This window comes from Takifugu flavidus, chromosome 9, assembly GCF_003711565.1.
Source record: "Takifugu flavidus isolate HTHZ2018 chromosome 9, ASM371156v2, whole genome shotgun sequence".
Lineage (NCBI taxonomy): Eukaryota > Metazoa > Chordata > Actinopteri > Tetraodontiformes > Tetraodontidae > Takifugu > Takifugu flavidus.
Window position 1 is genome coordinate 12,044,236 of NC_079528.1, and position 15,191 is coordinate 12,059,426.

Here is a 15,191-nt window from a genome sequence, read left to right on the forward strand (position 1 = left end):
CACGGTTTATAGAACAGACTGCGGAGACACATTTAAGAAGGTCAAACTTTATTCTTTCCAAAAGAAAGGTGCCCATAGCCCTGCAGGAGATGATTACATTAGGCTTTACTACACTTGGCATCAGCGTGTTTATTGAATGAGTTGTGTGAGGCGGAACAGGAAAACAACACCTAAGAGGAGATAAAGTGTAAAACCACATGCTTGTCAAAATATGGAAGTGTCCTCTGGAATGGGAATGACTTGTGCAACAAGATAAATGTGGTTTCAGATTAAGAGCCCCCTTATTCCCAGACTTCTTTGTTGGTCCTGTGGTCTGACTGTGAGTCAGACCTATGATACCATGGAATAATCACAGTGATTCTGAAGACCTTTACGTTGCTGAAAAGACGGTGGAATTGTGGATATAAATTAAACGAGGATGAGCCAGGCCACATGTATCATTTCTCCTTCCTGTAATAAAACATTGAAAAAGCCACTCAGGTGTTTTTTCCATAAACTCTGACTAAAGATTATTTATCTTTCTTATTCTTTCTCTAAAACATTCAGAACAATGCTATTCTCTTTGGCTGACAAGTTTAAATATACTGAATATTGTTATGATATCTTTGGAGGTGGAATATGCTACATAAAATGAGCTTATCTGTCGAACCAAAATGTTCGACAGTTTAACCGTCACAACCTACAAATTGTAACACTTTCCATCAAAAAATGAGCTAAAAAAAAAAAAAGAGAAATAAGATTCAACTGAATTCCAACAACAAACATCTCCCAAAACACTTTAGCTAAAATGTGTAGTGTCCTCTTTTGCTAAAGCTAAATATTACAATGAAATGGAATGTTCTTAAGGCCACAAAATAAAGTTTTTAGCCAATAAATGTAAATGTATAAGCATTAAAGCTAGCTGGTTTAAAGGTTATGTTTTAAGGATCCGGCGCAGATGTTTCGAGAAGCACCCTGACTGACCCTGCTGAAAGTGAAGCTTTGAAAAGAAAATGTGCGTTGCAGAAGGTTAAAGGTAAACAGAGACGTGTCTTTTTAGATCAGTTGTAAACTCGATAGCAGTGTCTATATAAGATAAACCGCTAGGTTGGGATACTTTGATTTCCTTCCTCTTTAAATCAAATCAAGCTTATATACAACCTGGAACTTTAACAAACTGTGGCGTGTTCTACAGATGCTGGTGTTTCTGATCAACATGTTTTTGCCTTGTGTACCATTAGCCATTTGTTTGTTCAAGTGGGTGGAATGATAAGGCTTTAGTGCTCGATGTGTGTGCTTGTGTCATGTGCTGGTTGCATTGCACCAATATTACACCGAGGATTCGGGGATTCTCTAGCTAGATTTCTTCTCTTGGATGGCGCTCGCCCCTCTGGATTTGTTGACCATCACGGTGGCCTAAAAGCACACAGGGAGGGTGGTTTACTGGATGCAAGTCTTACGCAACACTTTCGGACTTCGTTATACACTTGTGGGCTCCTGCGTATTTCTGGGAAAGCACTAACACTTCAAAACCACAATGGGCACATGAGAAAAAGTCAAGTTTGACAGTCAAACGTATTTAAAAAACAACAGTTAAGCTGCGCAATGTGAACTCTGACCAGCCATCAGTAGAGAACAGTAGAGAACAGAAATGAGGAACACTGACGACTCTTCAACCACTGATTGCTCAAACTTGTCATCTATAGCTGAAACTAATGCTGACAAGTGTTACAAGGGACAGTTTCGAAGGTACTAGGTACTAAAAGAGGTGATATTTCCTCTAAATGTAAAATAATTACTATTTATAGGTGCTTATAACTCCACTAGTTAATTACACATTAGTAATGGGCCAAACATGTCAGCCAGTGTGGAACATGGAACATTCTACATAATCTGCCAACACAGCAGGAAACATAAATCTTCCTGTGGGAGCAAAAACACTTATTTATTCTACTTTTAAAATAAATGACGGCCTCCAGCAGCAACTGTGCAGTAAATGCAGAGCAACGAGGCCATAAACAAAAATACATAATTATAAATCACAGTAATATAAATCACAGTACGTAAGCATCCTAAAAGCTGCTATATTTGTCTATATAAAAGGATAAAATGTGCCTTGTGCAACAACTGAAGGTTAATTTAACTTATCTTGGCTGTCAGAAGGGATGAAATATAAATAAGAGAGAGGAGATAACAGTGGCTGACTGTCATCCAACCCTCATTAGACTCACCTGCTCCAGAACGACACCTGCTGCTTGGTCGATGGCGCCTCCAACGCTGCGGTATCGGCCAGAGTAGCGAATGAAGGCCCACGTCAGCATGGACATCATGACCACACCCATAGTGCAATCACACACCAAGGCAAAGGTGGTGAGGCCGATGAAGAGCAGCACGCCAGACAGCACGTAGAGAAAGCACACGAGGACGAAGAGCACCGCAGGTGTCCGGAAGGCGCTGAAGAGATTTTTAGACTATGGAGAGAGGAAAAAAACAGATTGAGACAATTTCCAAAACATCAAAACCAGATGGAATTCTGGAGTCTTTTAACCTCATTGTGCTTGCAGAAAGACTGCCACATTTCCTCCAGCTCCTTCTCCAGCTGTGCTTGGTATCGGTCACAAAACTCCTGTCCACCCATCTTCTTGGTGGAGGAGAAGGCGTGAAGGGCCTCTTTGAAGTTGAAATGATGCTTTTCCTCCAGAGATTCAGGAGACACGTAGGGCAAGTCTCCACCACACACCTGAGAAAAAGAATTAATACGAAACATTCATGTCTAGAAAGCCTCTTCATCATTTTCTGCGACTTACTTTCTCCATGCTCTTGTAATACTGATCTTTTGCTGTTGCCACGGCTGCCAGGTTGTTGGCCTCTGCCGTTGCCTGGCGAGATGAAATGGGCAGGTGTTGTTATTTATTTATAAAAGAAACTTGTCAAAGCTTGAGTTAATTATGGGTAATTTTGTAAATACCATGAGCATGGTCTTTGGCTGTGGCAGGTCTTCCCCCTGGTAGATCTTGATGTAAGCCTGATAAGGCAATAATTCATACGTTAATCATTTAAAAACAATGGTGTGAGTATATCAGGGGAAAAAATCAACAACTAAAAATGTTACCTTAAAAAACTCCAGCAGGCCGCGACAAGTGACTTTGTTTCCATTTATTTCCTTTTCAGCCAGATGATCCGGATGCAGCAGTTTAGGAATCAGAACCTGCAGCTGGTCTCTGAACTCTGGGGCCACGTCTGACATGACACACATACATCAGAACGCAGCTCAGAATATTACATATTTGGTTAAAAAAAATAAAAATACCTTTAAGTTGTCCCTCAAAAGATGGGTTGGTGGCAACCTTTAACCCAGGGTGAGGTAACAGGAAGCAGGAAATTTTGGTGAAGCACGAGTGGATGTGCTCCCTCACTGTCTGCAGCTCCTCATGCTGGTTTTCTTTAACCTTTAAAGACAAATCAAATATTGTGGCCAAACTCCTACACCACCAGTTTTGGTAGGCTCACTGATGAACTGGTACCTGTAATCGTTTGTCCAGGAAATCATTGCCTCCATTGAAGCCATACGGATATTCGTAAGGAAAGCTCCAATCTCTGATCAAGAACATTAACGACTGAGAAAAAGAAAATCTTTACTCAACACCTCCATCTGAGAAACCTCATCTGACATCAGCAAGAATGTGTCAAGGTTTTCTCTCACCTGAAAGGGCTTCAGAAAGATCTCATCCATGGCGAGACGGCCGTATTCTGTGAACAGCTGTGAGGGGGAGGCAGCAGTGATGCTTGATAATGAATACTGAGAAGGAAACATCTCCACAGCAACAGTGATGAAACAGCATTTTAATCACAGTACACTCACCTGTAGCTGCTGCAGGTCGTCCTCTTGTATGTTCTGTGACAGATTGTAAATCTAAAAAAAACAAAAAAAACCCTCAAATATAAGCAGCAAGAATTGATAGTAATAATCAGGTGGAAATATTTACTTGTACTGAGCTGGTCATGGTGCTGAGAGCAAAGATAGTAGCACAATCCTTCACAGTGGACTGGTTGTCAAAGGCACCCTGGGTGTCCATTAACACTACCGCCACCTACAGGGGGAGAGGGGGAAGTACAGGACATTCATCAGGGACCTGCTGAACCAACCAAATGGATCATGTGTGCCCAGTGATCTACATTTATTATCACCTACTGTGTGCACGCCATGATTCCTTTTTTAAAATTACCTCTTCTCCATCATTCTTTGTAATAGGGAAAACTTCACTCCACAGCTGGATGCCTGTCGTCTCAGGTTCAGAACCACCTCTCCAGGAAAACCCTGTCAGCGGCTCATCGTCCTTGCCGAGCCAATCTTCATCGCCCTTTAGAAACACAATTAGCTCTTTTAATAGCATGTCTAGGGTTAGGACTGTATTATATTAAAACATATCAGATCAGAAGAAGACGCCATGCGTCTGACTACTGAACTAATGTTAGTTCAAGAATTTCTATTGACTAAATAACACAATGAAGACAAAGCCCTCAGAAACTCATACTTATACGTACACTTAAAGGAAAATATATATTTTTAAGGACACCATGCATATTGTGGATATTTTTATGCGTACTCAACCTAAAACTTTGTTGATAGGAAGGGCTGAAGTGCTGCCCCCTACTGCTGTAGGGCAGATTACACCTTACAGCTCTTGTGTAAACTTGTCTGTTCAGATGTTAATGCAGGGAGGATCACTAAAGTTGGAGAACTGGGTCAGGCTTTTTGCTCCCCAGAACGCACGTTTTAAGCACAGTTTGAGTCCAAGGTGTGATTTACCTTCCTGTACATGTAACGCAGCATGAAATCAAGCAGGAAGCTCTTGCCCTTCCTGAAGGCTCCGGCCACAGACAGCACCACCACATTTTTGTCTCGGACCTGAGGAGCCAGGAGAACCTTAGCCAACGCCTCGGTGTCCAAAGCGAAAGAGTGGTTCTCCTTACACACTGTGACAATCTGAACTGGGCCTGGTTCACTTCCCATCATTAATGGTCCCTGTGAAAATCACAACACAATATAAAATCAGTGCCATTTACTGGAATCCTCTAAGAAGAGGGGTGAGTGTTATTGTGTAGTTAATATAATTACATCAACCTTTTTGTTGGCTTGGGCAAAAGGCATTCCAATAATTTCTTTCATGACTATTTTCTGTTCTGCTTACCATGAACCTTTAAATATAGCCTGGTCATTAAAATATTTGCACAATGAACCATTACGAAAAGGGACACATCCCTTAAAGAATAATCTCTCCTTCATTATAGGCATACAAAGCTTGTCTGTGCTCACTGAAAAATAACAAATGTGCAGAACCTTGAATCAGACCACAGTATATGTAAATGCTGAACAGACTGTCACGCTGCTTGGCCTCTGGCGAGTGAATTCACCATGCTTTGCAACAAACAGCTCATTTCAGCTGCTTCAATGGTCGTTATTGTTATGATAATCCCCCCTCCAACTCGTGATTGTGGAATTGCTTTCATAACCCCTTTGCCTGCACCAACACTGCCCAAAGTTCTGTCGTTTCGCTAAAAACTTGCACTACACACAAACTAGGTAAAGTTCGAGGCGAGGCACCCTGCACCAGCATACCTGACATTTCTGGGCAGTGAATGTGCTACAAGCCAGTTGAGGCACTAAAGCAAACAATAAGTGCAAATAATATTCTACAATTATACAGCTTGCTGTCAGCTTGTGAGGAAATATCGCTTCACGCCTAAAAAAGCGGCACAGTCGTCGCCCGGTCATGAAACCAACTGCCGCTTTGGTTGGTGTGGATGCTGGCGTTGGCCCCAGCAGAGCCCAACACTCCTCTTATGTTAATCAACCCCCTATCCAAGAGGGTGAAAGTAGAAGCTAACACCATTTCAGTGGGTAGTAAATGTTTAAAAGGAAAACATTGCAAACCTGAATCTGCTAGCTGTTATGACTGGATATGTTCACGCAAACGTTGCAGCAATGCCCTGTATTCAAGTTAAATCCGTGTAAAATAATACGTATACCGCCCGTGGTCAGTATTTCAGTGGTCCCAGTATTTTCATTACCTTTGATGTCTTCAAGTATCCTCAACACAAATTTATACCAGCCGAGCAACAACAGGAACAGGAGGTTTTTTATATTGGCATGAAAACAACTATATGAGAACTTTTTTCCACCACGGATTACACTCTCTTCCGTCTTTTGGAGCCGCAATCTCTCATGGGAAACGTAGTTTTGGTGCTAGTTCCTGTTGAACTATGACGCCCATTAGGACTACATTATCCAATGTGCCTCTCGTGTCGCCACACCTCTAAATTGTAGGAAATGTAGTCTTTCTTGTGATGTTACGACGACGGAACTAGTTAGCTACAGTATGAATACTTTGTACATAAGGTCTGTTGTGTGAACAATGTCTTTAAAAGACGTCGTCGCTTGATAACAATATAGCTTTTCACATATATTAGCAGTGCACAAATGACGACACCATCGCATGTGGAAAAAAGTGAGAATTTTAACAGTGTGTCAGTTTTTATTTTTTAGATTACAAAACTATATGCATTTCAAACATTACATTTACAGACGGACATAATGGAGGAGAATGGGTGAAACGGCAGTATATCGTCAAAAAAGAACACAATTTTATGTTGACATTACTTACTTTAACATGATCAGATAGTAACAAGGTTTTCAAGAGTCAACTTAAGGCATTTTACGATTCAATACCTGGGTATTTTACACAAAATAAATTGAACATTTATCTGAACAAGAAAAATAGGTTCAAAACCTCTAAAGGACATAGGATCAATGCATATGTGCTGTCGATACTGAGTGCAATCTACAGTCAAAACTGTAGCATATGTTTAATATACAGACTAATTAGTACTACATGTGACCACTTTTATAATGTTTAGAAACAGAAAAAAAGAACTATTAAATGACTGTACATTTATGCAATATTTTCATTATTACATGCACTTTCTATGGTGAATTATGCATCCCTGAGGCTGAATTTCTTATGTTACTAATCGAGTTGTAAATATATAAATAAACTTTATTGAAGACCATATGGTATGTTGTGTCAATACTCAAAATATCCAGAGTATCAAGTTTACACTGAAGTCTCTGTCCAGGATGAGGTCATAAATTCAGCAGTGAAATTCCCTGAAAATGTGAATAGACCCCAGTTATTGTTAAGAAGCAGCTGACTAAATACAAGTTTATCTAACTAGAAATCAGCACACAAATGGCGAGTATCAAGTAAAACCCAAAAAGCATCACTCTGTGTCATCTGGGTTGTCGCAGTTTTAAGTACTCAGAGTACTTTAAGTACCCGAAGGAAACTGATCTTAAAAATACTTGAAGAGGTTTTATTCCATCCTCTTTGGTTATCTAACCTCTGTTGGGATTGGAAATGACCTCAACTGACATCCTGCATTTTCAGGAATGGGCAAAGCTAAACTGATGCCTTTGACTTATGTCATAATCATGATACAAGGCATTAAAAATGCAATTACTCTCTTAGAAACAAATTAAAAGGATCACCAGCTGTGATTCTTGAATTAAACAAACATTAATACCCCCCACCTGCTAAGTCCAGCAGAGACCCAGCAGCCTCTTGGGCTTCGGCATCAAGCTGAAGGATTTCCACCGTCTCCAGGTCCAACTGGGTGTCGCCTGGCAGAACCAGATACTGCTGAGTCTCATAGTAATGCAGTTCGATGTACCCGCTGTCTGACAGGGGGTCGTTCTCCATTCCCCCGCTGACCTCCTCCTGCTGGTACTCCACCGCCTCTATGGTTACCAGCTCTTCGTGATCCGGGGTCAAAGCGCAGGGTGGAATGTCAGAGAAGGTTGAGTTGTCACTGGTCAAGGATTGTGGTGAATTTGCAGAAAGGAGGAGGTTCTGCGAGAAAGGATCTGCACGAGAAAGACGATCATTACTATCAAACCATGAGGAATCTTGTGTTTGTTTTCTTTTCAGACTCTCCAGTTGGCATGCGTGTCCATGCAGTACACAGGAGACAGGACGAGGGTATGTAAAGTAGACCGCGCTGTTTCCTGGACTGCCACAATAAAAGGAGGTTGTTGCCATGACAAAAGAGCACAAACACAAGAACAATGCTGAACACTGAATACGCTATGGAGCAGGCTAAACACTGCAACTAATAAATATGTCAAACAGGGCTGTTACCGCGGCCTGTAGGTTTAACAAATTGTATATTACAAGCGTTTCACAATGTAAATGATGCTTGTGTGATGTGGAACCGACCTGTAATTTCAAAAGAATCACACACTGCAGGAGCTGCGAAATCCACTTCTTCTAACCTGCACACAGCATGCAGAAACAGTTAAAAACACAACCTAGTAATTACCTCAGACACACCTTCAAAAACATAAATTTATTTTCAAAGGATATGTTCCTTTTTAAAACCACGTCTAACAAAGAAGCAGGGATAAAAAAAAATATTGTCTTGTCTTGATTAGGGCATAAAGAGTAAATACAATATATAGTTTGTTCTAAACAGCGCCCACTTCCGGTCAAGCGGTGTAAAAACAGGCAAACCAGTGTAACGTTTACTCACAGTGCAGGTTTTTGTATCAAACCACTGTTTTTACAGTGAAAACTGTGGGTCTTCCTCAGCACCTCGAGGAGCGCCGACCGATACTCCGGACAAACACACCACAGCGAACTGCTCCCCGCCGACTGAAACAAATGCAAATAAACCCGGTCATTGAACTGTTCCAATTAAATGTGTCAGTTAAATGTGGAAGATTTGACCTCACCTGGTTCTTGACCCTCTGGATGCGACAGAAGCTCTTACTCAGGGACAGATTGTGTCGAACAGAGTTCCTCCACCCACCGGTGGCCGTCCTGTAGTAGGGGAAATTCTTCACAATCCACTCATAGATGCCTTTGACTGGAAGTCTCTTCTCAGGTGAATCTTCGATAGCCATGAATATCAGACTGCTGAAGGAGTACGGTGGCTTGCAGGAGGCAGCTGTTTGGACAGGTGGCGGGGACTCTAGCTGAGGAAGAGAGGTCATTTTGGAGAGGGGCTGCAGCGGCAGCAGGTTGTTCCTCTGATGCAGCCAGCTGAGGCAGGTCAGGTCGTCCTCGTCTGGTTTGTTCGCCAGGTCCTGAAACTTCTGTTCTTCGCGGCACTGAGATGCCGCAGAGTGTAAAAGAGGAGAGGAAGACTGGACGCACTCTGCCTTAGCCGGAGAAAGTGAAGCAGGAGAAGGAGGGAAAGAGGTGGGTGAGAGAGGGTGTGGGCGACAGCCATTAGAACAGGTCTGCTGGCGGGAGGAGAGCGGCAGCGATCCTGTTGGTGACGAGGGGGGCAGCGTGTGAAAGAGATCCTCCATCTTTCTTCCAGGAGGATCGTCCAGCTGCACCACTGCTGAAGCATAAGACAGAAATCGATCCAAAGAAATTACTGGGGAGTCACTTTTCACCACTTTTATAGAACCCTGAATCTAATTTACTACCTAACCCCCATCGATGAAGACCCAACATATATCATAGACCCAGAGGTGTCACATGAAAAAGTGCCTATATAAATATAATGGAAACATTCTCATGCTGATTACATAAGTGGACACACACCCATTAAATGAGGTTCTACCTCTTATCAATGCAAATGTATTCATCACATCACATTACAGCGACATGACGCAGTTCTAGAAGCAAACCTGGTCCAGATGAAAATGCACTGGAACGAGGTCATTGGTGCCAGAACAGTTGGCCTGACAGGGATAACTTGTTGATCCCAAAGGTCAGAGGTGAATGGCCAGTAAAACAAGAGGTCTTAAAGGATGAAAGATGCGCAAGAGCATCTCTCAGGGGAGGCTTGTTCAACCTTGAGGCAGCTGTCAATACTGTCAGTGACGGGCAGGAAGAGAAGCCTGCGATTTCTACTTCAAAATCAACTGTGACCGCGGAGCAGGATTGATTCTACAAGGAATGAAACTACTGAAAACGAGAACAGGTGCGGAGAAACTACATGTTAAAAGTGTCGGTGTTGGAAAGGTTGAGTTAAAAAGTTAGCTATCCGTTCCTCTCTGAGGAGCGTCACCTGCAAGTGCAGAGTCCACAGCATAGACCCAAACACCTTCTGTCGTAACCCACAGAAAATAGGGCCGATTGACAGATCCACGCGGCATTATTATCGCTTCTTTAACATTCAAGCTATTCTTATTTCCATTCAGAGTTTTTATTTAATGCCTGAGCCACATGGCTCAAAACAAAGCTGCAGGCAAATGGCGGAAGAATATAAAGTTTCATTTAGGCATAAAAAGCCGCGCTTACTGGCGCAGGTATCTCCTGGCTCGTGCTTCCAATCAAATCTCATCTCTTTAATACTCACCAATCAAAAAAAGTCCAAATATGATGCAACGCGGCGCTTTTCGGACGCCCTAAAACGTTTGTGGGAGGAATTTGGGCTAAAATTGGTGCGATCGACGGCGACCACCTCTGTCCGCCTGCCCTGTTACCCAGCGGGGTTTCCATGGGAACCGAATGGACGCTTTGCAGTGCGCACGCTCCATAACGCGGAGCCAAATGAGAATAAGAAGCATAAAGGAGTATATGAAAACTGGCACCGGGCAGGAATTTATTGAGATTATTATTGTTGACATCTGTGAAAATGTGCTGTAAATATGACGGACTGTCAGGAAGCTATTAATGCTCAGGCTAATTCAGCTTTATAAACTTTATAAATGAACTAGTTTTGCGTTTAAAATTGCGGTTCTGTTAAAGGCTGCCACTTAAAGAGAGTCCATAAGGTCTAAATTTGAATGCACACAACTCAGTATATTTTACTACAAAATAAAGCTGGGTCAAACGTAGATAAATAAGATACAGAGAAGGATCAATTATCAACACTGGTATATGAAAGCCGACGTGTAAATCACACACACTCTTCCGATAAGTCTTATTTATCCAGATACGTTGCATAACAATGAAACCTAGAGTGCATCTGAAAAACAAATATCACTTTTAAAGACCCTTTTTCTGTCAGTTGGGGCACCAAAAATAGAATTTATCCATGTTCCCACAGCAGAAGGCAACAATCTGGGAGCGAAACTTGTTTGGCGCCCGTTGAGGTTAACTGGATGCAACCGCGGTGTCGCCAACATTCAGCCAATGCTGCAGTTCACCACTGTCCAGATGTTTGACTTTAGTGAAGACTTTATAAACGCAGGCGTACAAACACTCAAACACATTTTCTTTTTTTTCCTTTAGAGAATGAATCCAGGGTGTGAAACGCATCATGGTCACCTCACCAAGTGAGAGGTTAACCAGTATATGATGATTGGCTGAAAGACCGCAGTTGCTATGGTGATATAAAGGCGAAAGTGGGGTTTGGCACTGGATCCAGTTCCCATGGAGTCCGAGGAGAGAGAGGGAACGATCTTCATTTTCAGGGATCGGACCTGAAAAACCAAACAGGACTGAGACAAATCGGATTTTCACACCATCACTAACAACATGTATGTTTATACAGTCCGACTCAGGGGTGCCCCATGTGTGGGGGGGGTGTTAGATACAGGATACAGCCAACTATATGACCATCAGGTGCTGCAAGACCTGGCATTTGTAACAGATCAGAGCAACCAGCTGGGTTACTGCTGGTTAATGTCTGTCAGCAGCTGATAAACACGCTCAGGAGTTTGTTAATTCAAACCAACTGATACATTCATGTGCTGCCCAGTTTGGGAAGATGAAGGTGATTCACTCTGCTCTCAACCTGCAAGACTGTTGGACTCATCTAGAGTGGAGGAGCAGATCCTGACGCTCAGCTGAAGGCTACGACTCCTGGCCTGTTCTGGAACGTCCTCGCAGGGGGAAAGAGCCCAAACAGGGGGAAATGGGCCACCTTCCTGGCTGCTCTTTTTCTTCCACTTATTTGATTCAGCCTTTCCCCACGTGAAGCTTATTGAGCCCCAAAATGCTGTTCCACAATGACTGAAGAGCCTTTGGACGTTAGTTTGAGGCTGGCTGCACGATAGGACCCTGCCTGACTATAAACCCTGGGCACCCCTGCTCTAAATACTTACAATGAAGAACATTAGGGCACAGGAGGACCAGGCCAGTCCCACAAAATAACCATCACTGCCGAACAGGAGGCCACATAACATGGTGAAGATCATCCTGGAAGAGAGGCAGCGAATATTTCAATGTGGACTCGATGTGTAATCAAGGCTTCAGTCTGACCTGAAGAGGATAAAAACTGATATTTACCCAACATATTTGTATCCGCTGTAGGCAATGAGGTCAAAGGTGGAGAGGTCGCTGTGAACCGTCAGCAGGTACAAACTCAACAGCATCACCAAGACCTCGATGACAACCCACACGAGGGCGGTGCTCGCACACAATCCCAGAACCTCTGGACTGAACCTACACACACACACACACACACACACGGAACACAGCTCTTAATCTGAGTCACACACAGCGAGTCAGGAGATAACAGGAGAGGAAGGAGCGCTGACCTCTTCTGTATGCCGAGCGCTATCCCAGCCAGCAGGATGTAGGTGATGAAAGCCATTGCTGGAAGAAACCAAATCAAACGTGCGTCTCATCAATCAGGCCGGCTGCTGCCATTTACAGGAAAACTTACTGGGAATGTAAAGATCAGGCGCATTCACGTCCTGCCTCGGTGTCAGCGGAGTGTCCCTATGGTAACGAACCTCCCAGTCCTGGAACAGACACCGACAGGTGGCGCCAGTGAGCTTCAATACCACAAACACGCTTGTTTACTGGAAGTTACTGTGTTTACACGCTTGTTTATTAGTTTTTCCCAAATAAAAATCCTTTTCTGCTCCACAGTGACACTTTAATGGAAACTTTAATAAATAGTTCCACTTCACCACAGCGATACTTCCATCAACCTCTTTTTAATGTTTGTTTTCTCTACTATTTGGATTTGCAGTATCCACAGTCTTTCCCTCACCTCTCTTTACCTCCGCTCATCCTGACAGTCGGGTTCCACCAGCACCGTGTAGCTCACGCTATCAGGGTACAGAACGTCCGAAAGCACAACTTGACGACAATCTGAATCGGACTGAATTTACTGAACGCACAATCACGGTGTGCAGATACCCTCACAGCTCCGGTCGTGCGTTTGCATAAAAGCTTATCATCACAGTCCCGGCGTGACAAAACGTTCCACGTCGTCCTGCAGCAGAGAGAAGAGCGGCGGGCGACTCTGATTACCTGGTGTGTGTACGGGAACAGGAGGATCAGGAGTTTCTTCATCACGTATCTGGTGTCGACCGCAAAGAAGTATTTCAGCTTGTTCATGGACATGAATCTGCTGATCTGAAAGGCAAATTAAGAGCAAACATAACCTTTACAGATGAACACGGCCGGGGGGGAAAAGTTAACGCACTGCACAAAGACGGATCAGTCACTCGCCTTTTTAAGACTGTATTGGTCTGACATTTGAGTTTGAACCGGGAGGAACCAAGTTGCTAATCCAGTTTGTTTTTGCTATTCAGTTTACTGCCTTGTGCAAACGAATGCAATTTACAGGATAAACCCGACAAATAAAGACACATTTGAATAAATATGAGCTAAAACAACGCAACTATGCCAAAGGACTGCAGCTGAGGAGTCAGAGAGCACCAAACTGATACGAAGGATGAAGCAACGACCCTGCACAATGACTTTGAGGGACAAGATAAGAATAAAAAGGAGATTATAAACGTGACAAATCGTTCGGAACACATCCGGCACACGCTTCTAGGGCTGATGCAGGTGACATCGTCCTTTTCCATACCTCTTTATTTACCATATCCTTCCCTTGGTTGGCCAGGGAGGACCCGTACATCATTGCAGCGTTGGTCATTGGATCAGCAAACAGGTTGGTCATTCCAGGACCTCCTTGCATGTCATTTGTGGGCCCCCCCATATTGTACCCGGGGGTGTAGTAGCCTTGACTGTTCATTGCTGGTGGACTGGAGCTGGTGTCATCAAAGAGGATGGGATCTCCTGTGGGGGGAGCTGCACGAGCTCTTGGTTTAGCTGTGAAGAGGATGGGATCTGTTGGCCTCAACAACCACCAATAAAGGCTCAAACGACTGAAATTTATATTTCTGCCAATGTTCCCGCAAACACAGGGGCCACACACACGCTCCAATAATAACAGGGTTTGCTGCTATTGTTTAATTTCCTGTGACACATTGAGCCATTTCGGAAATCTAAAGTTAATAAACAGGAAGGTGAAAACATGAGTGGACATTAGGTATTTCCAAGGTAGTTTTCTCTGTCAACTGGACTGGGTTTCTTCTCTTGAAGACGTTTCGCCTTCTATCCAGAAGGCTTCTTCAGAACTGTCCAGTTGACAGAGAAAACTACCTTGGATACAATGACCTGGATGACTGAGAATTTACACAGACATTAGGTATTTATATTTCTAAATGAGAGGTCAGGATTTCCACTTACTTGCTCGGTAGCCGTGAGGTGGCAGGTCCATCGTAATATTCACTGACGTTAGCTCAAAAAGAAAGATAATGGCACATCAACTACAGATAATGAGATAATGTTGCAATGATTACCCGACATCACATTTAGCATTCGTGCATTGCGGCTAACGCAGGCAATACCCATTTAATAGTTATGTACAGGCTGTAAACTGACTGTAAACACTGTAAAGGACCCAAACTTAAAGCAGGATAATCTTAATACCTGCTGGCATCACAGCTGACCTACCTGCTCACAGAGCTAACCATGATCTCTGATACAGCCTGCTAGCGCTAGCTAACCAGCTAAGCCTGCAAGCGAAGTCAACAACTTCAAATTCTTTAGCAGAAAGAGTTAAGTAACGCTCCACGTGTGTTAACTGTCTACTCATACCTAGCACACTGAATTCCCACATAACTTATCTGATTGATGAGACTGTTATAATGAAGGAGAATGAAGAGTATAGGAGTACTTACCCACACAGCTAACGCGGTTAGCAACAGCTAGCTACGGGCTACAGAGGCAGTTTTCCGATCCCACCCATCCACAGCGGTTGGTTGACTCGTGTGTGCCTGCGTGGCAGAACACGGTGCAGGTCTCACACACTCTTGTTCACAGCGCAGGCATGTGCAAATACACAGAGGCTGGCGCTTGCGTGTGAAAGGGTCGTGCTCGTTCATCTCCTGTCTCCAGGTTTGCCCCGTTTCTGCTGGCGCGTTCTTGCACCCTTCGGGGGTC

At 43.5% G+C, this 15,191-nt stretch overlaps 3 protein-coding genes across 6 annotated transcripts; all 3 read right to left on the reverse strand.

Annotated features, from left to right (window-relative positions):
* Window positions 1-31: 31 nt before the first annotated feature.
* atl3 (atlastin 3) lies at window positions 32-6,208 on the reverse strand. Of its 2 annotated transcripts, XM_057043977.1 has the most exons (15): window positions 6,052-6,208; window positions 4,790-5,005; window positions 4,206-4,340; window positions 3,966-4,070; window positions 3,842-3,892; window positions 3,683-3,739; window positions 3,504-3,596; window positions 3,290-3,428; window positions 3,092-3,219; window positions 2,948-3,004; window positions 2,787-2,858; window positions 2,528-2,719; window positions 2,211-2,450; window positions 1,315-1,395; window positions 32-450 (listed from the first exon to the last, which is right to left on the reverse strand). In XM_057043977.1, exons 2-14 carry the CDS (start codon window positions 4,994-4,996, stop codon window positions 1,333-1,335), a joined length of 1,539 nt encoding a protein of 512 aa, XP_056899957.1. In that variant the 5' UTR covers window positions 4,997-5,005; window positions 6,052-6,208; the 3' UTR covers window positions 32-450; window positions 1,315-1,332. The 2 variants fall into 2 exon arrangements, with proteins under 2 accessions (XP_056899957.1, XP_056899956.1); XM_057043976.1 differs by having other exon boundaries at window positions 32-1,395.
* Window positions 6,209-6,489: 281 nt separating this feature from the next.
* Window positions 6,490-10,489, reverse strand: si:ch211-145o7.3 (forkhead box protein N3). 2 transcript variants are annotated; one of them, XM_057043982.1, is made up of 5 exons: window positions 10,354-10,489; window positions 8,771-9,384; window positions 8,569-8,690; window positions 8,256-8,311; window positions 6,490-7,903 (listed from the first exon to the last, which is right to left on the reverse strand). In XM_057043982.1, exons 2-5 carry the CDS (start codon window positions 9,350-9,352, stop codon window positions 7,557-7,559), a joined length of 1,107 nt encoding a protein of 368 aa, XP_056899962.1. In that variant the 5' UTR covers window positions 9,353-9,384; window positions 10,354-10,489; the 3' UTR covers window positions 6,490-7,556. The 2 variants fall into 2 exon arrangements, with proteins under 2 accessions (XP_056899962.1, XP_056899961.1); XM_057043981.1 differs by having other exon boundaries at window positions 8,771-9,387; window positions 10,354-10,473.
* Window positions 10,490-10,571: 82 nt separating this feature from the next.
* Window positions 10,572-15,178, reverse strand: yif1a (Yip1 interacting factor homolog A (S. cerevisiae)). 2 transcript variants are annotated; one of them, XM_057043988.1, is made up of 9 exons: window positions 14,930-15,178; window positions 14,436-14,515; window positions 13,771-14,015; window positions 13,206-13,310; window positions 12,610-12,688; window positions 12,482-12,539; window positions 12,231-12,386; window positions 12,047-12,140; window positions 10,572-11,422 (listed from the first exon to the last, which is right to left on the reverse strand). In XM_057043988.1, the coding sequence occupies exons 2-9, from the start codon at window positions 14,464-14,466 to the stop codon at window positions 11,264-11,266; spliced, it is 927 nt and encodes a 308-aa protein (XP_056899968.1). In that variant the 5' UTR covers window positions 14,467-14,515; window positions 14,930-15,178; the 3' UTR covers window positions 10,572-11,263. The 2 variants fall into 2 exon arrangements, with proteins under 2 accessions (XP_056899968.1, XP_056899967.1); XM_057043987.1 differs by having other exon boundaries at window positions 14,436-14,487; window positions 14,930-15,176.
* Between the last annotated feature and the right edge of the window lie 13 nt (window positions 15,179-15,191).

Coding starts and splice junctions, on each gene's coding strand:
- atl3 (XM_057043977.1), bottom strand. CDS start 4,996: ATGATGGGAAGTGAACCAGGCCCAGTTCAGATTGTCACAGTGTGTAAG. Junction 4,071..4,205: donor CAAAGAATGATGGAGAAGAG/GTAATTTTAAAA, acceptor CTCCCCCTGTAG/GTGGCGGTAGTGTTAATGGA. Junction 3,893..3,965: donor CCATGACCAGCTCAGTACAA/GTAAATATTTCC, acceptor TGTTTTTTTTAG/ATTTACAATCTGTCACAGAA.
- si:ch211-145o7.3 (XM_057043982.1), bottom strand. CDS start 9,352: ATGGAGGATCTCTTTCACACGCTGCCCCCCTCGTCACCAACAGGATCG. Junction 8,691..8,770: donor TCCAGAGGGTCAAGAACCAG/GTGAGGTCAAAT, acceptor CATTTGTTTCAG/TCGGCGGGGAGCAGTTCGCT. Junction 8,312..8,568: donor TTGATACAAAAACCTGCACT/GTGAGTAAACGT, acceptor TGCTGTGTGCAG/GTTAGAAGAAGTGGATTTCG.
- yif1a (XM_057043988.1), bottom strand. CDS start 14,466: ATGGACCTGCCACCTCACGGCTACCGAGCAA. Junction 12,689..13,205: donor TGTTCCCGTACACACACCAG/GTAATCAGAGTC, acceptor TGTCTGTTCCAG/GACTGGGAGGTTCGTTACCA. Junction 12,387..12,481: donor GCGCTCGGCATACAGAAGAG/GTCAGCGCTCCT, acceptor GTGTGTGTGTAG/GTTCAGTCCAGAGGTTCTGG.